The sequence below is a fragment of the Oryza brachyantha genome, chromosome 1 (assembly GCF_000231095.2).
Source record: "Oryza brachyantha chromosome 1, ObraRS2, whole genome shotgun sequence".
NCBI classification, from domain to species: domain Eukaryota; kingdom Viridiplantae; phylum Streptophyta; class Magnoliopsida; order Poales; family Poaceae; genus Oryza; species Oryza brachyantha.
In genome coordinates, this window is record NC_023163.2 from 29038453 (window position 1) to 29065282 (window position 26830).

A 26830-nucleotide genomic window follows, 5' to 3' on the forward strand; every position below is an offset into this window, starting at 1 on the left:
CGTCGTATCAAACCTCTTGGTACGTTACGTGATGGCAACACCCGTCGACACATGTGGGCAAGCAACCAACCATGAGTTCTCCAAACGACGGCAACACAGACACAGACACAGACACACACACGGACACACCGAGTCCCACCGCCGCTGAGGACGAGGCGGACGACGCGCGGCTCCCACCGAACCGGTGGAGAAAGAGGCCGGACCCGGACGGAGCGAGACGCACGTCGCGTGCGTTTCGGCTTGGGAGACGGAGGCAGGCAGAGCGGTTCGGCTGGGCCCGCGCGAGCTGATTCTTGCACTGACGATGGGGTCAAAAGACGAGTGGCGCGCGAGATCGCGCGCTTCCTATCCATCCTACTGGAGCACATGGGCAGCGCGACCGGGGCGCGCGTCGCAGCTGGGGCCTTGGAGCTGGAGGGCACATGTTTATCTCTCGTCTCCTCGCACGCCAGGTTAACCGATTGGTGCGTGAGGAATCTGGTCACGCCAGTTCTAGGTCTGTACAGTAGTTCATCGGAGCTGATATAGCTGTAGACAGTGTGGCGAGGCTTCACCGTGCTATAGAAGAAAAATTTAGGTTAATTAGATATATGTTATTATCAATTTATCAGTTTTAAGATATGCTATTACTATTCAACTAATTATAAAGATGCCATTATAATTTTAGAGCTATTTAAGATATAACATTTTTTTACCAAATTACCCTTTGCGTCTAAAGGGCGCAGTGAACAACACAGGGACGATATGGTCTATTTTTTTAAAAAGACACCGAAATGGTATGTAGTGACATATTTCGAATAGTTTTAAAATTATAATGGCATTCTTTTAATTAGTCGAATAGTAATGATATATTTTAAAACTAGCGAATTTATAATTGCATGAATCTAATCAACCCTAGAAGTTTCGGTGTCTCAAACGTATTTTAGGTAAAAGAATCATAGTTCGAATGTACTATAATAATAATTAAGTGAACTTATTTCTAGTACTTAACTAGATGAGGGATTGTTTGGGAAAGCCAAATGATATATTTTTGTAAATAAAAAATAATTTATAAATAAAATTTTTTTACGTGTTTTAACGATTTAAAAGTTACAGTTAAAAATAAACTACGATAAAAAACCTAAAATCAACTCTAAATTAAAAATAAAAGTTCAAATTTCGACCTACAAGTAGTAAAAAGATATGGATAAAAATCTCGTGATATTAAAATATACAACTACTAATGATCTGTAAACTAACTTAAGCCTCTCGCTGTCCGTAACTGTACAGAGAACAGAGAACACGATATTTCACCATTAGATCAAGAATGGATGTCATGGCTGAATCGCTGATGCCTTCCCTGCTAAGCCCTTTCATCTGTCCTAAAAAAGTCAATTCTCTTATTTCCGTGTCCAACGTTTGACCATCTGTCTTATTTGAAGAATTTTCAGGAAATTAAAAAAAATTAGTCACACGTAAAGTACTATTCATGATTTATCATCTAATAAAAACAAAAATATCAATTGCAAAAAAGTTTAAATAAGACGAAGAGTCAAAAATTATAGGTAAAAAAATGAAAAATTGGTTTATTTTGGAACAAAAAAGAAGGGAGTAGACTTCAAGCACGACACTTCATGCCGGTGTACACATCAGTGTGTTCAAAGCGATGTCAAAGCAAACGTGAGGCATGCAGCGACAGCCAAGAGAGTCTTTTGAAAAAATTTAAGACGATGTTCGTTCAAAGAGATAAAAAAAAAACAAAACCATAAAAGACGGGAAAGAACAGTCCTTTTTATTTTTCGTGTTTGAAAAACGAAAGCATAAAATAGCCACCTCTTCTCCTCATCAATTCTAAAATCCTCCGTCCTGCTACGGACACTTTCTTCCATCTCCGCCGCTCCGGCCACCACATCGTGCACGACGCCGGTCAAAGCGCACCTCTTCGGAATCCAAATCGGAGCGTAACCCTAGCTCGTCGCTCCAGATGCGCCGGCCGCGCGCCGCTGATGGCTCCTGACGCGACGGACGCCGCCGGCGGCGGCGACCTGTTCGCCGCCAACCTCAAGGGCTCGCTCCTCGCCGTCGCCTCCTCCGCCTTCATCGGGGTCAGCTTCATCGTCAAGAAGAAGGGCCTCCGCCGCGCCGGCGCTGCGGGCTCCCGAGCAGGTCTGTTTCGCCAGGCGGGCGCGCGCGCGCGCGCCGTCCATTTCGCTCTGGTTGTTGGAAGTTTGTTGCTAATTCGAACCCATGGGCTGCAAGAAAGGAGGCTCCTTTATGCCCAATCCGCCGGATTTCATATCACACGCGTCGTGACCTTCTTTTGTCATGCTGGAAATTTCAGGCGTCGGAGGATATGGGTACCTTATGGAGCCGCTTTGGTGGGTCGGGATGGTCACTAGTAAGTAAAATTTCACGATTATTCTGTGGGAAACTGGGAATAGGTTCGAATAGTTTGTTAAAGTGGAACTTTTCAGTGCTTGTTGGGGAGATAGCCAACTTCATTGCCTACATGTTTGCACCGGCCGTCCTCGTCACGCCGCTGGGCGCACTCAGCATAATTGTAAGGTATATTTTAGTTGGTGTGCGCAGAAACTGTAATTCCTTGTTTCATTGTATGGGTTTTACTGAACTACTGAGATGTGCATGTGTGTGTAGTGCCGTTCTAGCACATTTCACACTGAACGAGAAGTTACAGCGGGTGGGCGTGCTGGGTTGTGTTCTCTGTATTGTTGGGTCGACAGTTATCATCCTCCATGCTCCCCAAGAGAGAACCCCAAGCTCAGTAGATGAGATTTGGCACTTGGCGATACAACCCGGTAAGTTCCCATGCCTTCTCCTTTAGTTACTTGCCGTGGAAATGACTTGTGTTTCTCAAATATCCTGTAATATTGCTGCAGACTTCCTTTGCTATGCCACCTTTGCAGTAGCAGTGTCGCTGTTCCTGATGATATATTGTGCTCCACGGTATGGGCAGATGAACATAATGGTGTATGTTGGAATTTGCTCAGTGATCGGATCATTGACGGTAAATGTTCTGCATGAGTTTGTGCTTATGGCATCGTGTTGTTTTGTCGCTAATATGCATTGTTTCATCAGGTAATGAGCATTAAAGCTGTGGGCATTGCCATTAAGCTTACAATCGAGGGCATAAACCAAGCTGGCTACTTTCAGACATGGCTATTTGCAGTGATTTCAGCAACATGCATAGTTATCCAATTAATTTACCTTAACAAGGTACTCTGTTCTTGATCAGTATGCACGATAAGGAGGTGTTGACATACTGTTTTAATGCAACAACACCTTAATGCAGTAGAGACTAGAGGTTCACAGATCAGCTAATTCAATTTTGGTGTTATCTGTTGTTTGAATTTTTCAGGCGCTGGATACTTTCAATACAGCAGTTGTCTCACCCATTTATTATGCCATGTTCACAACCCTCACTATTTTAGCAAGTGCAATAATGTTCAAGGTAATAATTTTTTTAGAACATATATACAGTTATACACACTATGCTTGGCCCTGTGTTGATTTGTTGGTTAAGGTTAACTTCTGTTTCATTATTACTCAGGACTGGTCTGGGCAGAGTGCAAGCAAAATTGCATCCGAGATTTGTGGATTTCTTACAGTTCTTGCTGGTACTGTTGTGCTACACTCTACTAGAGAACCTGATCAAACTCTATCGGCAGGTAGTTCATTGTGAAGTTTGGTACATTAGTGTCACAAATGGCGTCTTCAAAAGTACTAACTGTTTCTTTCTGTGTATCATTGCAGACCTGTATGCACCTCTTCCTCCAAAGATATACTGGCACATCCAAGGAAATGGGGATATAGGTAAACAAAAAGAGGAGTCACTTCCCTGTGACATTATAACTGTTGTGCGTCAAGACTACTTTGTCTAGAGGCCATTCTGGATTGCTTGTGTTTCTTGCACTATTTATTTCTCCTTGGTGGAGATTTGCACGATCACAGAGCCTATCATTCATAATCCCCTCAAGACCATCTTGCCACCAAGATCAAAGCAACTGTAAAATTTTGTAGACATGTTGCTGGACCGTGTACCATTTGTCGCACACTCACAACAAAGCTAAATGGTCACTCAGTTCTCAACAAACTTAGCCCTCTAGCCTGACAGCTATGTGAAGATATTGTACAAAGTTTGCCAGGGATGTAGTTTTCCTTACCATTTCAACTGAAGGCAAAGTATACAAGGCTCGTCGCCTATCATTGGCGTGGCACTTTGTTCCCTTTGTACGGTCCGGAATGTAAGTTTATGTATTTGAGGTTGTCTTGTATAGTCCATTCTGTATCTATCCGGTCATGCCCTCTAGTTCGGTTGAGGCTCAGGAATTGACACAAGCAAGCTGTATGGTTCTCTCTCTTTGTAATACTAACCTTTCAGCCCCATCTCTTCCCTTTTAGTTATGTTTATAAGCTAAAATTTAAATTTTTGGTCTTAAATTTAGAGCAGATTTCGGGATTTTTTTTTAATCATAGTTTAGTTTATTTTCTAGTCTTGTCCTTTAAATAACTAAGAATATGTATATAAAAGTTTTATTCATAAATTATTTTTTATTTATAAATATGCCTAACAATCACCGCCTTTTTCTTTCCTGGCAAAGGTTAGTATGCTGCTCACCCTGTAATACTAACCTTTGTGTTCCCTATCTTTGCTTCAGTGCTTTCCACCAATCACTAGCATCTACTACAGGCAAGCTTTGTTCAGCATACATAGGCCTACATGCGCAATCGCATCCGCTCTCTTCTGTGTGATGGTAGTGTTTTTTTGCAGCATCATGGTGACAACATTATCTGCTTGTCTGGCTCTATGGAGACACAGTAGGGTACATTCTGGCGAAAGCGAGCGTTTCATTTCAAAAGCAGTACGCCCTTAGTACACTGTAATGTTACAAATCGATAGCACTTGTAAGGCTGTAAGTTACAATACATTCCACAGCTATTTACCTGCTAACAGTCTACCATTACAGCTTAGAATGGGCGGCATCCCAGAGATTTAAAAATGTAATAAATAGATTAAAAAAAACGACGGCATATTTACAACATGCTCGAAGACGCTGATGATATAATTTACATGATCATTTCTCAGCAATCACATTGAAGAGTACATATGTCGAGGTTTGTACAACAGAGACGCGTTACGAGGCCCAAATCTTCTGCAACGCATGCAGCTGACCAAGAGATGTTGATTTGAGCGACAGGCGATACATCTCTTTTAGTTTGGCAGTGTCTCTAATGTTGCTGGTGTTGACCTGACCAACAGAAGCCGCCGGTCTGCCTGTGCTGCCTCCAGGCAGCGCAGCTGCTAACATGTTCTTCAGCAGGCTCTGCAACTGGCTCCAGAACTTCGGCTTTATGTCCAGATCCACGTCGTTTGAATACTCTTCGTTTGCTTCAACCAAATGGCGGCCGTCCAGCAATTGCATCAGCGCGTTATCAAGCATCTGGAGAAGAGACCCAAAATGTTTGTGAAGGCAAAAACGGCAATTGATTAGCATGATGACTCCATATGATCAAGATGTAAAACAACACGGCAGCAGCAAAGGCAGCAACAGTTCTGTATGATGACTCTGATTACTAGCCAGTGTATTGACATATACTGTAGCAATTGTGTATTGAGTGAAAAGCCCTCCCTTTTCACCTCCTACTTTGTCAGAAGCAAAATGTAACTACTAAGCACAATTACTTTGCCATGCCAGCCACAATACTATCACCAGACATAGTATAATAATTTACTAAATTATGCTCAGCATACAAACCCGCCACAATAATAATACCAAATACAACAGGTTATGCACTCCCAGGATGCCAGAAAGTGTGATAACAGAAATAAAATATAGCACACCAAGCAATTGGAACTGTAGGAGATACTGGAGACATACCACATTTGAGTGGAATGAATTGGAGAGGTTAACAGAAAGGGAAGATTGTGCCATAAGGATGTTTAAAAACATGGTAGGATGTGTCTTTGGACCATAAAATTCTAAAGACCTCTGCCAGTTCTTCTCCGCTAAAGAACCATACCACCTAGCTTTCTGACGATATTTATCCTCATTCTTCTGTTTGACCTCTTTATCAACCAAATCAAGGAACCTTAAGCACAGATCCCTCTGGTAACAAGCAAGCTGAAAGTGACCAAAGGCGGCTTCTTGCTTGCAATGTTCGCCAAGGGATTCATATGTAGACAAAGCCTCCCTGAAAGCATCACTTGCTGAAATCTCAAGAACTGTTCTATTAGATGATTCATCAACAAATCCACCTTCATAACTGTCAGTTAAGAAGCTTTCCCTTGCCAAAAGCATTCCAAGTCTGAGGTGTGTATGGGCACACTGCGTGTAAACCTCATTGTAAAGTACTTTATCGACCTCATTGTCAGCATATGTCAGTTGCCTCTTAGCTGCTGTGTAATAGTTTATAGCTTGAAAATATTCTGACTTAGCAGATTTGAAGGATTGCAAATATGCATCTTGAGGAAAATCATACTTCTGAAATTCATCTATCCTTGACACCAATTCCTCTGCTAAAGCTCTTCTACCATGACCTAAGTTACAGTTGATTAATATAACATTCGTGTGGTCAGCGACCTCTTGAAATGCTCTAATAGCATCAGCAAAAGCAATTTCAGCACGAGCCAGATTTCTACTTTCAAGTCTATGGCGGCCCAGTTCATTAAATGCCCAGCCTTTTTTCTTAAGAATTGTGGATTTTTCTGCTGACAGCAGCGGGAATGCAAATATGACTCCCTGGGCTGCATTATAGCAATGAATAGCAGAATGCAAATTATATTCGATATCTCCTGTCTTAGGTCCTCCAAGGAACTTAAAGATACCACCACTCCTCACACTGGAAACATCTTCAGACTTATTAGGAACCCCATTATTTCTTACTTGATTTTCCATGGTGTGATTATTACTATCAATATCAACATTTGGCACAGGCCTATTCTCAAGGCAAACATCATTCACATTCTGCTGCTTGATTTCAGAATCTCCCATAGAGTCCTGGGTTCCGGTATTCTCTTTATTTTCTCTAGACGGTGGATGGAAGTTCCTGCCAGATGTTTTTTTGTTTTTCTTTCTTCCATATAATGTAGAGGTCTCAGAACTACTGCTGCTTGCACTGCTGCCACTATTTGCCCTATCACTTTGGCAGCTACAATTTATCAGTGAACATGTGTCACAGTTCTGTTTATCCTTTCCCAGTTTTCTCTTAAGACGTTTGATTTCCATCGCAACTTCATTTGACATTCTAAGTTCACCATCAGGCTTTTGTTCAGGCAACACTGGTGCTTGTTGACCACAGAATCTATGATATTCTGCATATACATCCCCTAAAAGCATCCAAGCCTTAGCCCAAAATAAGTAGTTTGGAGGCAATTGCCCAGCAGAAACATCATAATTGAAACATTTTGTGTTTTTGAAATAATCTGCTTCATCCAATACAAGATTTGCCCTTACATCACCATCTTCAAGACTCAATGATCTATTGGACATGGATGATATGAATTGCTCACCGTCGATATTTTTAGGCATAGACCCGTAAACTAGACAAGCCAATTCCACAACTTTAAGAGTGCGGCGAAGCTGCCCATCATTCTTGTATGCCTCTCCAAGTGCCAGATAAGATTCACCTAGTAAAAGAACAAGTTTCCATAATTTGTGATCCATTTTTGATCTTGGTAGCCACTCTCTAATGTCACAAACTTCAATACAGTCAATGTCACCACATCGACATAAAGAAAAGTCAACAGGTTTCTCCCAAATGGTATCTGCATTGTCAACACAACCATCTTGTGTATTCTGGAGCTGTCGGTTCCACCTAAGGGATTTGATAGCTTGTGATACATGGTGTATCGCTGCCAACTTGGAGGATATTACATCAGCAATTGTTCTTGATATCTGAGAAGTTCCAGACTGACACATTACCAAGCTATCCACAATGACGTCTCCTTTTGTAGCTGAAGATGCAGGACTATTATCAACATGACCCGGTTCCACTAAACTATTTGTTGCTTGAGGAGATCCTGACTGTGAGCATTCCAACATACTATCTAAGGTCGCTGGTTCATCCTTGCTAATCTCTGTCAGTACTTCATTTTGCTTTGATGGAAAATTCTCAAGGCTCAGCTCTGGAGACTCATCCAAGTCAGTAAGAGTAACTTCAGATTCAAGCAGATACGATTCAGATGTCAATTCCAATTCCTCATAACACTTGAGGATGAGCCTCGCAAACTGTTCATGAGCATATGCCCTAACAACCTAAAATATCACGTAACAAATCTTGAGATGATATCTTATTGACATAAGAAAAACTGTAAACTCTTAAAATAGACACGATAAATAAAAATACCAGGTGATCCTGCTCGCTGAGAAAGTCCAAACATTTTTTGAAGAACTTCGCACATTTTGCTCTATTACTAGGCACCTGCAAAGCATAGAATACTAATGATTAGTAAAGCTGCATGAAGCAAAGAAAAGAGACAATTCCCTAGTACCTTTGATAAAGACATCCTGTGAGCAACACGGTAGAGGAGTGTGCCCAAAGAGAACAATGACTCCTTTCTCCCCTTCTTCATTAAAGAAGACATAGGGCCACATGTAGATCTATGATCACCAGCTGTATGATTTTGAGGTAAGATAGACAGATCATACAGCTGTATAACGTCCTCTTCAGCACCCTTGTACAACTGAGAAAGCATAACTTCAGTGTATAAACGTAAAGAAGAAGAACTAGCATACTAAAATTATTGCAAAAATTGATGAGTCATGTGTGAAATATGTTCAAGTCGTGCATATAATAAGAAACTAAAATACTAACATGCAGTAGCTAGAATGAATAAACTTAGAAGACATACCCAATATGCACCAGGGTCTTGCTTACAGTTATCTTGAAGGAACCTCAGGACAGCAAGGCCATTTTGCTGGACAACTTGTGGATGAAATGCAGGTGTACCATCATCAGATACCCCCTTAAGTAAAAAAATATCATCATTTTTCAAGAGCTCATACCCTTGGACAACACCGTTCTGATGATAACATATGGCCAACTCTGGCACACTTGCCATTATATTGTCTAGCCAAGCTTCTAGCCAGTTCAACGGAGTAACCTATGAAACACATTCGTCAACAGAAAGAGTAAAAAAAGCAATTGTGGAGGCATATCCAATAGAATAAAGCATACCTGTCTCGAGACATCCCAGAGGTGTAAGCTGACTGCAATATATTTCTCATTGCTAAATATAAGCAAGTCACTACCCAAAAGCATATTGAAATTATGGAACTGCCAAAAGCAAACCTTCCGAAATCCATTGTTTCCTACCCTCCTACTTTTTTCAGATTCTTGTACATCACATCTGGATTTGCCACCAACATGAGTGGTTTTCTTAACAGGGTCAGACCCTTTAACTTTCTGCTTATTTTCCCTTGCACCCCAATACAGGCTTTCACGAGTGCCATGTGATGCTTTTCTACTTTTACTGATATTCTGATCCAGATAAGGCGAAGTGCTAAAGCTAGATGACGATGGCGAATCCAATGAACCCTCACTATGATCAAACGGTCCACGCAAGATAGCAGGTGCTGTTTGCTTCTCCTGTGATGGTTGATGACTTGGTGGGCAATCACAAGCTTCTGCTCTCACTGAATGCATTGCAAAATTCAGAAACATCGAAGGATCAGATCCTTTAGGGTGATTGCTTTGTCTCCTGAATATCTTTTCACCTTCATCAACATCAGGCCTGCAACACAATGTAGTACATCGCATTAATATCAAATATATTGAGCATGGTTACTATAATGAACTGGGCAACTCACCCCGTGTTTAGAATGAGTGTGTCTCCAATACGGTTAACAGCAATAGATACTTGTGCTTTGGAGTATGGTATTTTGAAAATCTGCTTCAGGATATCAGTTGGGGCAATCACATCTATTTCATCACCACATTCAGCTAGGCCTGACACGGCCAGTGCTTCACACTTCCTTGATAAGTTTTGGTTGACAAGTCCATTTCCATATCGTGATCCTGAAGAATACGAACAAAGATTGCTATAAGAAACACATTTGCATGACCAGTGGATATAACCAAATGTGCCTACTACATAGCTCAAATAGACTTATAACCACATGTGATCTTGCTGCTCCAACAAAAGATTGTGCATTTGTGATGATAAAATAGAAACCCAAAATCTTCTATTTCCATTCTCTTAGCTTTATCTGGATTCTAAAATAGAACAAGCATATAGCAATTTGTGAATGTTAACAGATGCATAGGAGATACAAAGTCTTTTATTGCAGCTGAGAAATATAATCTGGAATGTACCTGGTCTTTTTATCTAAATTTTCTCAAAATAATTAAAATACAAAATATAATATAATATGAACATACAAGATGTAATGTCATCTATGCTTTCCCTATGCCACAAGCTATTAAGAAGCATGGCATTCTTTTTGTGAATCGAACTACAGTGATCAAGCCTCAAGAAGAGATCACCTTCATTACTCTTTGCATCAGCTGGGAAAACTTTTTCTGGGAGATTTGGTATCATCGGGAGTGTGTTGAGATCAGTCTCCAATGGCAGCATTTGATACCTTGGAGCTCCAGTCCTACATAATTTGTAACAAGACAAAAATCAAAACATCACTTATCCTTAATCAATCATCATCAAACTTGACAAGTCCCTTTATCAGAGCTATCTGATCTTATACACTAGTATCTCAAAATAATTATAACTAAACAATTAAAGGGTACCGAGTAATTAATATCCACCAACATTAGAGGTTCCTACAGAAATATCTATATTCTGCTTAGGTGTAAGTTGTAGCCACTGAATTCAGATGCCAATCTTTGCTCAACAGCAGCATAACTACCTGTCATTCGTTTCCCCCATAATCAATCCATCAACAATCTCTCATACCAGTCAACGAACGAATTGTACAAGAGACTGAATCCTTGTCTACAAATCTCAGGTGAACCCCACTTCCTATCCTCAGTCACCTCAACGAATCACAATCACAAACAATTCTAGTTTCACCACACAGAAGCGTTCGTTCCAATAGCTCATTCTAGCTCGAATTAATTTCCCACCCCAGCAAAACCCGAACTCATAAACCCTGGGAGTCACCCGAACTCAGCAAATCGCGAAGGCAGTGCTGAACTCAGCCCCGACGCTCAGACCACAAACCACACCATTAATCGCACGCGCGGACGCGCTCCGAAGTCGAAGGTCGGAGAGAGAGAGAGAGGGGGGGGGGGGGGGAGGGAGCTCACGGGGACGCGGACGGGAGGAGGGCGGGGGGCGAGGCGGGGGAGTCGGTGGGGACGGGGAGGGAGCCCACGCGGAGGTAGCGCGCCGGCGGCGGCGCGGCGACCTCCAGCCTCCCCACGCACTGCAGCTCGCTCGACGCGTCCATCGCCGCCGCCGCCGTCGATCGCCGCGGGAATTTTTTTTCTCTCTCTCTCGGCGTTTGGATGCTTTGGTTAGCGGTTTGGTGTGGTTCGCTCGCGGATCGCGGCTTTCTCAGGAGGGAGAGACGGCCTCGGAGTCAGTGGATGGTACGAGACCGACGCTTCCTGAGGTTGCAACGCCATCGTCCATCGACCGGTATCATACTTCATTTTTTATAAATTCCATTGCATTTGTTCTCCATTTTACCCACCTCCAATGCAATAATTCATTAAAATTTTTTTTTGGACAATAGGGACAACTAAAAATTTTGGAGTAATAGCTATTTTTTCATATACCCTTATCTCGACCCATCACAATTATTTTTTTACCTACATTCTCTTTTTATCATCATCCAATCATAGGTTCACAATCCATGTCTAATTATTTGTACGTAACTTCTTAATACTTGCTACCTCCGTCCCATAATAATCTTATTTTTTGTTTTTCCGTGTCCAACATTTGACCATTCGTTTTATTTGAAATTTTTTCGATTAATATTTTTATTATTACTAGATGATAATACTTTATACGTGACTATTTTTTTTAGATTTTTGCACAAAATTTTTAAATAAGACGAATGATCAAACGTAGGAAAAAAAACAAAAAATAAGGTTATTATAGGACGGAGGTAATAATACTTAAGCTCAACTTCAGAAATACTTATATTTTAAACAAATAGTATAAAATAATATTTTGTAAACAAAACACTTGACATTTGAATTTAGTGGTGTAGGTTTTCCATGGAGTGATTAATTTACTTCCACTTTGGTTAGTCAAATATATATAATTTCTTTTTTTTTAAAAAAATATGTAGGTGTTTGTTTGGTTTAATGCCAAAATCAATCATATCATGTGAACTTAGCAACTTAGCGTAGCTCCACTCTCAGTTGTCTAGGTTTTTCATGGTGAACCTATCCACCCAACTTGAGTTTCCAACTCAGTAACATGTTCTCGTATTGACGATCGATTATTCGATTAGTGATAGATGATATATCCATAAACAACATGTGTACTCAGTGACGTTATGAAATTTAAAATATGTTGGTGCAATATCTCGGAGGCGCTTATAAAATTTGGGTCTAAATACGGGTGTTGATCGATGGACCGATGAGTTTACGCTTATGCATATAAGCATTTACTTTTGCATAATGCCAAGTTTTGCTGACACAAATTACTCTCACTGTTATAAAATATAATTTCTAGGGCACGAGTTTATCCGACAATATAAGTATTTGTAAGTACTATTTACCCAATTGATCTCTTCCCATCTCACCCCACCCACCCTATCATCTCCACTCATCTCAGATTGGCACGAATGTATTTTCTCATTAATCTTAATCTCTACTATACTAAATAAACTAGAAGTATTTATATATTTGAATCGATGGAGTATTTTTTTTTAGAGTAAATTTGTAGTTTGGAACATCTTCTATTGCCAAAGTGTCACTTTGGACCAACCTTTGTACATATATATTTTAGTTTGGACTAGTTGATTCTACAATTGTTTTACTTTAGACTACCATGGTTCTTGGTATGACATGTCTATCAATAGAAGAGTTTTCGTTGTAGACCAACCAATAAGGTCAAGATTATTGATGCGCTGAAGTGATTTGGATCTTTTGGGGTGATCCAAAGTGTAACCCACATAAGGTTGTCCAGTCTAAAAGGAAAATTAGGCAAAGGATGGTAAAGGTAGAATTTTGACAATAAAATGTCTGCCAAACCGTAATCTACTCCTTTTCTTTTATGATAGAGGTCTTCTAGCCCTTTTTGTTTACTGCTCTACCATTTATTTTGTGTGTTAGTTACGGACGCGGTTAATTATAAGTTCTAACTTTACCAAGTTTGGGCACTTTAGATACATCTGCAGCTTGTTTTTGCCTCATCAAAATCGTGGAATGTTAAAATTGGTAGGAAACCAAACATGTTGTAAACTTGTAGAGCCTGTCAATTGTTGCATTTGGGAAACAAGTTGAGGCTTTTTGATATATCGATATCCCTTTCTCTTTTTCCCCTTCTTCAAAACTTGCATTTCTTGTACAAGAGCTAACAAACACAACGAATTTCTTTTTACAAAAGATCTCCCCTTCCCCTTTTCACTGGATCATATCATACATAGTTAACCATCAGAATATGATCACCCACCTCATCTCTTCCTGGTAACACCCAAATTGGGACCCAATGACCATGACACACCTGCACTCGCATGTCAATTCCGTTTGATTTCTTGTATCCCTCAGGCAACCTGTATTTTCAAGATCACATTTCACAGCGATACTTTCTGTTTGGGCACCATTTAATTTTGAGTCCTTACTGTGCTTTTTAGATTATCAACTCTATCAATCACATCCATAGCTTTCGACCTATCAATCTCAAAGTCGATGACAGGAAGCAACCTCCTGATCGATAGCAACTCTTTCATGTTGCCACTGCTTGGTGAGTGACTACTACTTTTGCTCAACCTGCTTTGCTTGCTATGTCTGGACTTAGTGTCGAACTCTTGGCTTTTGCTAATACCAGGGATGAATTTCCTGTACTTGACATCCCTTAGCATATCTTGATCTTCTTGTGTGAGGAGAGGTGATGAATTGCCGCTGGCTTTGTTTGGAGATAATGTGATTCTATGGCCCCTTTGTGTAGGAGATCGAACAGGAGATTTGATGGGAGACCGCTCACCGTTAGCAGATTTAGATCGACTAATAAGATGATGGAGCCATGCAACAAGCTCAAGGATATGCGCTTCGGTCTTGTCTTTGTCGGCATGGTACAGTGTCTCAATTCGGGTCAGGTCCATCTGCCCAGTTGGTTTGCAGTTCACATCTGACCTGCATTAGACGGGAAACATCATGCATCAAAACTCTCTTAGTTTTAGAATTTTACATGTTGAAACTGGATGAAGTTGGACACCAACCCTGTATTTGCCCACTCCCCAACCCAACCAAAACCGTGGTGAGCCCTGCATTATTTGAATTCTCAGATTCAGGTACACACAAAACAAAAGGGAAAAAAAGGAATTCTACTAAGATATCTTATATTACTTGGTGGTATTATTTGCAATTGGGACAAGCCACCGCAAAGTCTTCTCCATTTCAGCCTTGATTTGAGCAGCAGTAAGCTGAATCAATTCAGTACAACAATAATCAATTTCAATTATATTCAATAATCATAGCGTGCTATTGACCCTTACAGTCTAGAGTCTACATTCATTCAGATGTAAAGTCATCATCAATCTACAGCAATGTTGTGTGCCATTTTTCATACCTCTTCATTTACCACGAATGAGTTCACCTTAGAACGGAGGGAAGATTTTACACTTGGTGGCAAACTTTGGTATAATGTATCTCTTGTGTTTGGAGGAACAGAACTAGATCGAGAAACCTGCCAATTAATACCCTTGTCAGACTACCAGAAAAGACTAACAAGTTGGATTGTTCGTAAACAGCTAGATCAACACTGCACATGCATGTAACATTAATTCAGGTCTTAACTCTTAAGTCCTGTGATGTGACACTGTACTGATACTTTAGCAGAAAAGGGGAACTTCGAGAGATAAGTGACATGTGCAATACAATGCACGAAAGCTGTTGGCTGATAAATCAATGCATTTCTCGCAGACATAAAAAAGCAACAGGATATCCAGTTGAGACTAAACTTACAAGAGTATCGATCTGACTGATGATATTGGCATAATGCAGTGCAAGGCCTGCGGGACCCAATCTATTACGTCGTTTGGTAGGTTCTTGTGATTCTTCATTGTCTATACATAGAGAAAAAAATGATGAAGTTGCTCCACACAATACCACGATATGTTTAAGAACATCCATGTTATTTCCATTACTTAAATTATAGAGCAGAGATTAACATCTTCACACATGTATGCTGAATTGTCAATTATCAGCCTGGTTTGCAGACAACATAACTGCAGCTAAAGGAGAAGTCAAATTTTCAATTATGATGTTACATAGCATGTATATACACCCCCAACCGATCAGGTATCCATGTGCACAAATTAGTTGGCTCACATTGAGACAGTAAGCTTAATTAACATAAATATTTAAAATTGTGGTAGGGATGGTTGGTGACTTGGTTCTACTTTACATCCCACCACACTGCTTATCTTTTCTCAAGACAATGTCATGCCAAAGGCCAGTATGTGATGCCTTTATCTTAACCATTGTTCCTGATTTCTCACCCTCCGAACTTATATGTATTATCAAAAACTCATATATACTCAGGGAAGTCATACAATGCGCCCTGATTAAAAATATAACTCTGGTTGCAACACATGTGCACATAACCAATAATAAGCAAATTTCAACCACTAGCTATTATTAAGTACAAATCGGTAGAATAACATATATATTTCGTTTACATTGATTGGTATTCCATGTAATATTGATGATCAACAATGTTTCAGCAAGGCATGGTGAAGGTCTGTACTTTCTTTCTCTGACAAATATACGAGGAATCATGTAGGCATTTAAGCAGTTAACCCGGTCACCTTTTATGGTTATGGATTGGCTTAAGGTAAGAGAAGAATATAGCAAAAACAACAGTGTGCTCTTGCATTTGTTGAAAACTGCTATGTGAAGAATGTATCTGCTCAAATAGTACAACCTAGGCACCTAGCAAATTCTGGTGACAAGAATACAATGTTTATCATTCAATTAGGTAGCTTACACATAATCAACTAAGTCACAGACATGAATAAATGAGATGCACTTGGGATTTGGGAGTATGATTTGAAAGACCTCGTACTTATCATAAGATTAAAGAATGTGCTGTTCAATTAGGTAACTTACACTTAATCTCAGAGTTAAATAAATAAGGAAATGGAAAACAAAAATCAGCTAAATTTATGTAAAAGGAAATACATTCATGAAAACCTTTTAGTAGATCATATTGCTAAGGGGGGTTAGAGACAATAGCTGTGACGGTAATTTTTATAGAAGAAAGTAGTCATGAAGCTTATTACCTGAACGCCCAAAGGCAGTATAGATCTCCAAATGTAAGAAATGCACAATATCTACAAGCTTTTCCATGACCTAGGAAGAACATTTTTTTTTTTTCAAATTAGACAGGATTGCACAAAGAAAATTCTCCATTGGAGAATGAATGAGTGGAACTTCACAATTGACAACGTGAGCTGATTCCCTAGAGCTCTGCGTTGCTTGTAAGAAGAACTATAATAAAACAAGGCAACTAATGACCAACCTCTTCTAAATTCTTCGACCAGAGAGACTTTTTCTGCAAGCTTTTGACATGCTTGCGCTGGCTTTTCACTTCCTGCTTTAGTATGTTCAGGTTTTCGCCTGTAAATGAAATTTAGTCATCAAAACCAAATGAAGTAAACAAAAATAGTGAAAATTGTTCTACCTGAGAATCAATTAGAATGCAAAGTTCATCCAAAATCTAGTTAATGCAATGCTAAAAGTTATAGCAGCAGTAGAGGAGGAGGGAAATTGTGCTTCATTTTCATTGCCTAGGGGCTATTTTTCCTTTTTACAGTTCATATTCTCCATCGGCAGTAGTCTGAGAATATATTGGTCAAATAACACTAGCTGGAGTTTACCTAGTCATAGTTTTAGAGACAGTGGACTGTAAAAAAATACTACAGTGTAGATGAACAACATAAGAAAGAGAACTAGGCTTAATATCAAGCATTGAACTGTCCGAGCCAAAATGGTACTCTTGATAATGGAAATAGGATTTGATATTGTGAATCTGTGATTGACTGCATAAAAAATGTGCCCTAAAACACATAGATGCATCTCCCATGAAACATGATCCTACAAAGATGATACCTGGCTACTTTCAATCTAGCACTTTAAGATGACCTTAAAAAGAACTAGAAGCATCATCCACCTTTAAAGAAAATAGTTTTCTTTCTGGCCAAACCAGGAGTTTTTACATATCATGGGGCACTTACTGGTCATTCATATATATTATCATGCAAACACACTAACCTCTTTGGGGTACACTTGACCCATCCTCTTCCTGCTGTTTGCGTTGATAATCTTGTTCAAATCTATCCAGCGCATGCATTTCATGGTATAGTTCCTGAAAAAAAACATTGATATTTATAATTTGAACAAGGATGCAAAAGAAGAAAAGTGATAAATGCCAGCAGAATGATAGTTGAGATGCAGCTAACAATATATACTTCATAGTGACTGGCAGGTGAACATCAGTATTATATATTTCACTGCTCAAAAAAATTGAGACATAAAAACAATTCTAACTAGGAAATGAAAAGAAAGGAATCTCAAATTTCTCACTAACTCTCCAGTCTTCTTGTTGGAATATACCGTTTATCATGTCAAGAGAAGATTCAGTCTTCATCCTGCTATAGTGTACTAAACAAAAATTACAGGCCTAGTGAATAAACAATGTTACAGGCAATGTTGGCAAGACAGATAATTGTCACTTACAGCTGTGCACTGAACAGAAGTCACCAATTGCTGCATCACTGATTCTGCCTCTTCTTTCAAGTGATGTTGAGGTGTCCGTTCTGATGAAAACCTGCAATATTTTGATGCAGAAAGGCACTAACTTAATACCGCAACATCATTGCTTTATTAAACATGGGGCAAAAAAGAACCGGACTTGTCAAAGTAGCGATCCAAGTTATGCCACTGAGGATCCTTGCAACGATTTCCAAAGCGGACAACTTCTATAGCAAACACTTTCAACTCTTCCCTGTAAAAAATAATGAAAGCTTCAATACAAGAAAATGGTACAACATGTTTAAATACAATAAAATTTTGTTGATAATTTGCAGAAGTAGAAAGATCAATGCTAACCTTTTGTCAGCAGCAGAAATCTTGAGTAATTCATCCATATCTTTGGATATAAGATTTTGAACACCTTCTGAATGAAGCACCACTTCTTTTAAATGCTTTATGCTCTCTTTTGAAAGAGCCCGCATCAAATTGCAACCTTTGACTATTGTATTAGCAACCTCAAATGCTAAAATAGTTATTTTGTTGCCCTTTGTTGTAGTTCCTGATCCAAAGCCACTATTTATATTCAAATTTGTCATGCTACTACCAAGTGTGTCTAGCACTTCCACTGCTTTCACAAGCCCAACAGTACTAGCCCTCCCCAAAATTGAGCTTACTTCTGAGACCTGTTTCAACATGGCAAGCAAAAATTGAAAATGACATACGGTTTCACAGAAACAGCATTCTGAAACATAGTAAACATCGATAAAAATTGTGGAGTGGAAGAGATCACTTTGGCAAAGATACAAGAACATACAGAATTAAATATTTTCATCACTTTTAGGCGTCGCGCATCAATTTTCCAATGGATTAGTAGTGCACAAATTAAGACTGATGAAATGATATGTGTGTGAACGTGTGATGAGAACAGACGTTTCAGTTGTTATTGACTTATTCCCATGATAAAGAAATTTCAGTTTTACCAGGTTTTCCTATTGTGCTAGGTTAGGCGCATCAGTTAAAAGCTATTTAGATTATCCTAAACGGCACCCAGGCAGTTATAGATCATCACTACACCGCACCCAGGCAGTTATAAACAGCAATAAGTGCATCTTTAGATTATCCTAGAGACCTTAGCAATCAATAAAAAATGATTTTGTCTGTATAAATGACTAAAATTCATGTAATAATCTCACCAAGCCTTGGTAGATAAAAACAGCATGAGGTCATCGATAGGAGAAAAAATTTCGAAACACGCAGCTGATATATACATATATATACTTGGCAAAACTAAAGGCTCAAAGGTCAATATAGCATCAGATTTCACTGACAGATGTTAAGTCATTGCCTCCATTAGAAATGCTTCATAAAGCACGTTCACTGACAAATAGTAAGTTCGCTAATAAAGACTAATGGGTACTAAATATTAATCAAAGTCATTCAGAAGTAGAAAGCAAATCCCCTGTTGTCAATGATCCAAAGTGAAGCAACAATATTAGGGTCTCTACAAAGATGCTAGAGGTTAATTTGTTAGTCAGGGGCATACTAAAACATTAATAATACAATCTTAGTACACCATCTTGGCTCCGTGGCAGCAATAAGAATGCAATACATTGGTATAAACAGAACTGCAAGTAACATATCATTTTCTGAACAAATGAAATGGCATGCGACGATTTAAGCTGCATTGCCCCAAAATTTAACGTAAAGTAGAAAGTACTGAGAGCATGAGCAGAGCACTTGCCTTGGCAGCGCTGGCCTTCGCCACGCCCATCCCGGACTTCTGCGACGGCAGCCGTGCCAGTTGCGGCACACCATCCCACGGCATCTCCCCGGCATCAATGGCAAATCCAGAGGCCCGGGTTTCCGGGACCGATGATGCAGGCTGCTGCCGTTGCTGCTGCTGCTCCTCCTCCTGGATCGTCTTGGCAGCAGCCTCCTTCGCAACCGTCTTCCTCTCCTCCTTCACCGCGCCACGCTCGTGGCCACGGACGACTACCCGGTCGGGGCCGAGCGTGGTGTCGCTGGGCGACTTGTCCACCGCCGATCCCTTCGAGCAAAGGCCCCCCATTTCGCACCCCGCCGCCTCACGAACCCAAACCTTAATCACCCAGCCTCACCGCCCCAGTATAGCTCTCACCACTCAAGCACCCCAAACACTCCAGCCGGCTCCGATCCCCACGCCACCTCCTCCCAGTCCCATCCCCACCAAGCCAGCCAACCAATCAATCCACCTGCAGCCAAATCAGCCGGAAACAACCGCCCCCCGGCGCCGCAAGCGCGATCCCCGCCGAGCCGCCCGCCAGAAAAAAAAAAAGCCGCAACCTTTTCCCGCGCAAAATACGCCACCTTCCCCGACCGGAACCAGCCGCGGCGGCGGGTGGATGGATGGATGGACCGGCGAATCAGGCGTCCGCGCGCGCGAGAGAGAGGGTGGAATTGGCAGATTTGCGGGGAGGAGGCGACGCCGCGACGGGGTGGAGCCGAAACGGAACAGGGCGGAGTAGCCGAGCGCCCCACCACTCCACCGAGCTGAGCAGAGCAGGAGACGGCAGCGCAGCAGCGGCGGCGACAGTCGCACGCTCGCTCGGTGGGCAGCCAAAACTGCTAGGGCCACACGCAGCTCATAGCACGGCCGCGTCGCCGTCAGCGTGTAAACGCGGTTAAGAAGCTAGCAACTGTAGTCATGCAAATCTTATTTATTGTTGGGGCACTATCAGATAATTATTGCAGTTTGGTCCATATTATATCGCTCAAGTTTCACTTTTGATTACTCTTAAATATATATTTTTAATTTGGTTCGGATAATTTACTGTTGATATCAATCGATCCATCTCAAATGATTATTTTATATTAATGTCAAACATATATGCTCTAATACCCCAATAAACTTCCGCCTGCCATCTATATATTTATCAAAAAGATGTTAGATATGTCAAGAAAAGTAACTCGTCTAATGCAAACTTTTTATGCGAAATTACATACTGGCACAGTTCCAAAAAAATAGATTCCGAGTTTGGGTTACTTTATCGATATATCATGAATTTTATTTTATTAGATGGCATTTAAAAATGTAATAAATTATGATTATTACTGCAAAAGACGTAGCTCTCTCGGCCCCTTGCATAGAGGAAATCGCTCCTTTTTTTACATGTTGGTCTTCTAATCGCTTTTGACTGAAACGCATACGTTTAAACGGTCTATATGGTCTAAATTGTCTACGGTATTCTAATAGCAATGCATATGAATTTCCAATAAGCATACGGAGAGTTGATTAGAATGTCCAATTGATTTGTTTGACTAGCTAACCTACGTCTTAAAATACAACAGCCTATGACCATGCAAAAAAAAACAGGCATCAATACAAACAACGTGATCATGCGACTTTGAAAGCATGTTTCCAATTTAAGATTTCTCAACCGCTAGTATATTACTCTACAGTACGGTGGAGATACTTGGGTTGTTGAAGTGTAACCCAATGTAATGACCCAAAGCATTTTCTAAAGTGTCAGAGCAAATAAAGTACACCTAAGCAATTAGGGCTAGCTGAGCCTGGTCAAAGCCTAAAGCCAGAATGGGGCTTATGTGGAAGAAAAGCATAAACTCCAACGAGTTGAGTCTGTGGATCATGGCCAGACAAACCAGTCTGATGGTGATTATCCATGGCCTAGCTAAAACCAGGCAAAAGCTTAGCTATCATGGTTGGTTCATGCTACTAAAGACTTCATTTTTTAACCTTTTATCCAATGTTTGATCATCCATCTTATTTAAAAAAAAGTCACATGTAAAAGACTATTTCAATTTTATCATCTAATAACAATAAAAATGTTAATCACAAAGTATTTCAAATAAGATGGAGTCAAACGTTACATCGAAAAATAGAAAACTAAATTTATTTTGGGACGGATTGAGTAGTCAGCATAAAAATATGTCCTTTTTGCTGTCATTTTCATATACCAGGTCAGCCTTCTTAGCCATTTCTTAATTTGTCCCTGTAGGAAAAGGAATAGAAGAGAGGAAAGTAGTGAAAGAACATTGGTTGTTTCTATCTGTTTTATCCGTTGTGCACTATTGCTACTTGTCATCAAGTGGATGCACTTGTCACATTTAATTTCCCCATCAAACACTGGACTCATTGCTCAGTTTTTAGTCGTTGTTACATAAATTCGGGCACAAAGATTTTGTTTCGTGTGCCGTCATCTAGCGTGTTTTGCTAGCTCGATGGCGAGAAATATCTATAAAGTTTGTAGTCATTATTGCACATCGAACTACCCTATTCTAACAAAAACCTTGATACCTAAATTAAAAAAAAAAATGCAACTCACACAAGTGAGGGAGGTGAGAGAGAAGAAGAAACGGAGAGATCACAGATCACCTGTTGCACACCAAAAATTTCCGGTATCAGATCACGAGATAGATTCTGCTTAGTCTTAAAAGAAGATTCACCTTTAGATTAGCAGATGAAATGACAGTGATCTGAACGCACCCACTTGGTCAGTGATTCGATCCAAACGTTAGCTTCAAGGCTTCACTTTGCCCCCAGCAACAAGAGTGACGGGTATGACTGATGCGAGCAACAAAGTCCCGAGATGGTAGCTTTCTTTCCGGCAAAATGCCAATGGCCTCAGAGGCTCATCAGTTCGGTGAAAAGCAGATGTCTTCGGTAACTCTTTCTACGCGTCAACTTGTTCTAATTATTTCTAAACAAGGTTGGAAAGGAACAAAGCAAAAAATCCTTGCTCCTGCTATGATTGTGGATTTGCAGTGATGATACAGTTTGTGAACAGTTTCGTTGCAGTGCCAGTTAACTGACTGGCAGTGTGATTTATTTGGACTGCAAGACTGCAGCCCAGGAAGGATTAGCTTTAAGACAAGCATCAGAGCAAAACAGCGGGACTGTGGGAGCATGCAATATCTCTAAGCAAGACATACGTCCCATTTTTAATGTCATGTTTGAAACAAATGGATTTCACCTTTTCTGTTTGAAACGCTGGACAAGCATGTAAAACTTGATGTCGAATAATAACTAAGAAGAAAGTTTGAGCATGCCTGAAAGTTGAACACTGGGCCTGCCACTGTGTTAGGAGCATCTCCACAGTAATAGGTTTAAGTCCAGAAGAGGAGGAGAAAATTCTGCACATTCCAAACAAGGCTAGGTTGTCACAAAAGCGACACCTTTGGCAGAAGATGTTTCCCACACGAGCTTTGCTTTAGTCCAATAAAAAGTAACAAAAAGTATTTTGAGATACTGGTACATTGCGGTACCAAATCGCTTCTGATCGTTGGATCTACCAGTGCACACCCTACTCAGATGAGGTACCGGTACCTTGAGGTACTTTTTGTTGGATCAGAGTAAATCTCTTCCAACATAGAGTTAAGTAGCTCTAAGCCTCCAAACTGTTCCCTTTATTAAAAATCCAGAGCTACTAGGATCCATTTGCACAATTGACAATTCCCTACTGATCGCAACCGGCTGCTAAATTCAGAGTTAGAACGGCCAAACCTTTGAACCGGTCCTCCCTCCCTCGTACGTAGCCTTTGAACCGGTCCGGATCCCTCCAAATCAGCGACTGCAACCACAGGCAGAGCAAGAAAGGCGATCGGACAGCGACGTCTGCGATGACGACGACGGCGGCGGCGGCCGGGGCCGAATCCGACGGAGCCGTGTGCAGTCAAACGACAAGCGCGAGGAACAGCACGAGCACGTCGGGTCGCGCGGCGATATCGCATTATTGTTTCTGTGGACGCGGACCAAGTCCAAAAACGAGCCGAGGTTGGTTTCGCGGTTTGGTGCTGGCATGAGTGTTCGTTGACAGGTTCGATCACTGCGTCATCTTTTTACTCTGTAAGCTAAAATTTGAATTATCAAGTTTGAATTTAGAGTTGATTTTGAAGTTTTTTTCATGGTAGTTTATTTTTAGTCTGTGCTTTTAAATTATATATAAAAGTTTATTTATATTATTTTTTGTTTGCAAATATGTTATTTGATTTTTTTCTTACAAAACAAAAATATCACCACAATAAGGTATATCCTAGGACTGTGATATACATGTCAGCCGCAGGAAACACGAGCGAGAGAGTCTTTTCTATGGGCATGGCACATGTAGCAATAGACGGTGATAAGAGCTTAGGTGAGTGATCAGCGCAACACCGGTCCTCCCAGGTAGGATGGATAGTCACGCCGGTAAACAATTGACTCGACAGAAAAGGATGTTCTCTGCAGAAGAATGTGTGCTCTGGCTTCTGGGACGGTTATGACTGCACATGCATGGTTAAGTCATGAGAGCTAAAAATGGTTATAGAAATTCCTGGTCGACTTAGCGTTGTAGCGCTATTTTTGTTAAAATGCTATCATTTCATTTTTTAGCCATATGTAGAATTTGATTTTTATAAATTATATGTGTGTCACATTATAGTCAACACTATTTAGTTAAAATGGTAATATGGCTGATTTCTAACTGTCCAAACATTGTTTCCATTGCCATGCCGTTGATTCCAACCATACTCGATCAATTCACGATGAAATTGCCAAACAGGAGTGCATGTATCCGTTTCTCCATGGGGGCACGAACATTGGTGCAAGACAACAAACCGCCATGGTTTGGTTTTGAAATGCCACCTGTTGACAAGGAGACGGGTTGATCTCAAAGTACGAAGCCACATTTTAGATTTTGTAGTCTTCTTTTTCTCAAAGTTATTCGTCACAAGAATGGTTGAACTTTGTAAAATAGGTTTATATGTACACTCCAACCTTTTCCACTTTATAAATACATCTTGACATCATAATATCCTTAGATAGAGTATTGACTGCTCGTAGCCTTAGTTGCGCTTAAATGCCAAAACATTGAGAAGTTTTATGGTGTGGTAGCGTAACTCACAGAAGATATGGTAGCTTGTGAGAGAAAAGAGGTGGTCCAACAAATCTAAGTTAAGAAAAGAAACTTGTGCCATAAAAGTATATTGCTTTAGAAAATTGAAGAAAACTATGGAATATGAAAAAAAAAGAGTAGGAGACATATTTTTACATACTCCCTCCATTTCATATTGTAAAGTTTTTTTGTCTTACCTCAATTTATCCATTGATCAATGTATATGGTTTGCATATATATCTAGATGTATTAGCACCCATATGAATTTATACAACAATATAAAGTCTTACATCATAAAATGGAAGAAGTGGGGATAGAGTCAAACACTACTACACTAATGGAAAAAAGCATAGACGTTGAGAAAACAATTACCACTTAGATGAATATTAATTTAGAAGCATGCCAATTAACACAAAAAAAGGTCCAAACCTATCTACCAAATGAAACAAGTCTACATAACCCGAAACTATCACAGGTTACGAGTTACAAAATGAAACAAGTCTACGTAACCCAAACTATTACATGTTAACTACTTAATCCCCTCAACTCTCAAATCGGGTATTATATCCTTAACATTTCCAATACTTAACCTCTGGGATGGTTTCATCCGGTGGTTTTGTCATGGTGGCATGCTAAACGGTATACTTTTGCTATCTTGTGAGTTGGTCGATGTATAAAACTAGTTTATAAGTGAGAAGTAAAGTAGTACCATTAGCCCCATCTCACCGTGATCATCACTTCTTGCCCAATTCACCAAAATGAGAGAGAGAGGGAGAGGGAGAGGGAGAGAGAGCAAAATTACTAAGAGGGGGAATTGGCTCGATTAATAGGTCAATAGGACGAGACAGTTCGTCTGTCTTTGAAAAGCCCACGGTTTTGCTACTTTCACCTTCAAGTTAGTCCCACACCTAAGTCCATTCCAAGCAAGAAGATTTAGCTTAGCGTGCCACCATGGTAAAACCATCCTGTGGTGCCACCTTAGGAGGTTAAGTAAACAATATTGAAAAAGTTTAGGAGTAGACTACCTGGTTTGAGAGTTGAGGGGTTAAGTAATCAAAATGGTAATTTGGGAATATGTAAACTTATTCGTCAATAAGTTTATGATCAACCCCTCTTAACTATTAGAATGGTCCATTTATAGACCGATTTGTCTTTATTATAGACTAACGTGTTCTTAGTTCTCTACGAACTTATATTACTATCGTGATAAAATTCAGATCATATCAACATTTCTTAAATACTAAATAATGAAGGGCTATAATAGACATCTAACTTTGATATGGACTTACCACCAAACCAATCCTAGTAAAGACACAGGATAGGAATATGCAGCAAGTGCAGCAATATGATCCACAACATGTCATAGGACCCGTTTGTCTTGCATCTCCTCCGTAGAACTCTAGCTCTGGACTCCATTGATCTGGTCGCAGGCAAGCACTCAACCGGCTAGTCGCGCATGCAGAACGAGACACACCATTCACTGTCCATGCACGGACGTCGAAAATTCGCGATTCTATTGATCTGGATGCTGTACTAAGGTTGCCACTATTTGCAACACTTTAAGTTGATAACATAACATGTGATAATATGTGGCTATGAACTAAAGAAGATGCTAATTAACTTGATTAAAATTGTCTAACATGAGACGTGTGGCGACCATAGATAATGGTTGGTAATAAACTAAATAGCCTCTCTTAATTTTATGCTTTGAGGGGATGGTCATTCAGTCCTCTGCAAAGAACCAATGCTTGTGTCGAAAAGGCATTGAAGATGAAGAAGGAAAACTTGGAAAAAAATACTCTGAAGATGGATAAATCAATGATGGTGAGTACCGGCAGATGTAGGGTACCGTTTGCCTGGTACAACTGCTGACCACTAATAAGCATGCATTCTTTCTTCATTTTTTTTTCGGTTTTTGCACGCGTACTTCTTATACTTATTGAACTTTATTGAACTGTTAAAGTATGTATAGAAGTTCGTCGTCTTATATTTCTAAAATAGATTTTTTAATTTTATAGTGATTAATTTCATTCAGTATATGCATCTCAAAAAGGAATGGATCTACTCAAAAGAACGCAGCC

At 40.2% G+C, this 26830-nt stretch overlaps 3 protein-coding genes across 3 annotated transcripts; 1 reads left to right on the plus strand and 2 right to left on the minus strand.

Annotated features, from left to right (window-relative positions):
- Positions 1-1725: 1725 nt before the first annotated feature.
- LOC102710927 (probable magnesium transporter NIPA6) lies at positions 1726-4448 on the plus strand. Its single transcript, XM_006645029.3, has 9 exons — positions 1726-2145; positions 2321-2377; positions 2454-2544; positions 2635-2795; positions 2877-3004; positions 3076-3213; positions 3356-3448; positions 3548-3665; positions 3751-4448. Exons 1-9 carry the CDS (start codon positions 1986-1988, stop codon positions 3876-3878), a joined length of 1074 nt encoding a protein of 357 aa, XP_006645092.2. The 5' UTR covers positions 1726-1985; the 3' UTR covers positions 3879-4448.
- A 607-nt stretch (positions 4449-5055) lies between these two features.
- LOC102705217 lies at positions 5056-11549 on the minus strand. Its single transcript, XM_040523732.1, has 9 exons — positions 11260-11549; positions 10483-10595; positions 9807-10014; positions 9175-9730; positions 8849-9100; positions 8489-8680; positions 8344-8418; positions 5877-8252; positions 5056-5438 (listed from the first exon to the last, which is right to left on the minus strand). The coding sequence occupies exons 1-9, from the start codon at positions 11400-11402 to the stop codon at positions 5133-5135; spliced, it is 4221 nt and encodes a 1406-aa protein (XP_040379666.1). The 5' UTR covers positions 11403-11549; the 3' UTR covers positions 5056-5132.
- A 1587-nt stretch (positions 11550-13136) lies between these two features.
- LOC102705495 (protein PSK SIMULATOR 1) lies at positions 13137-20513 on the minus strand. The gene is made up of 12 exons (XM_015832670.2): positions 19625-20513; positions 18241-18566; positions 18044-18136; positions 17869-17959; positions 17404-17497; positions 16652-16749; positions 16413-16482; positions 15094-15194; positions 14699-14815; positions 14476-14552; positions 14349-14393; positions 13137-14262 (listed from the first exon to the last, which is right to left on the minus strand). Exons 1-12 carry the CDS (start codon positions 19949-19951, stop codon positions 13734-13736), a joined length of 1968 nt encoding a protein of 655 aa, XP_015688156.1. The 5' UTR covers positions 19952-20513; the 3' UTR covers positions 13137-13733.
- Between the last annotated feature and the right edge of the window lie 6317 nt (positions 20514-26830).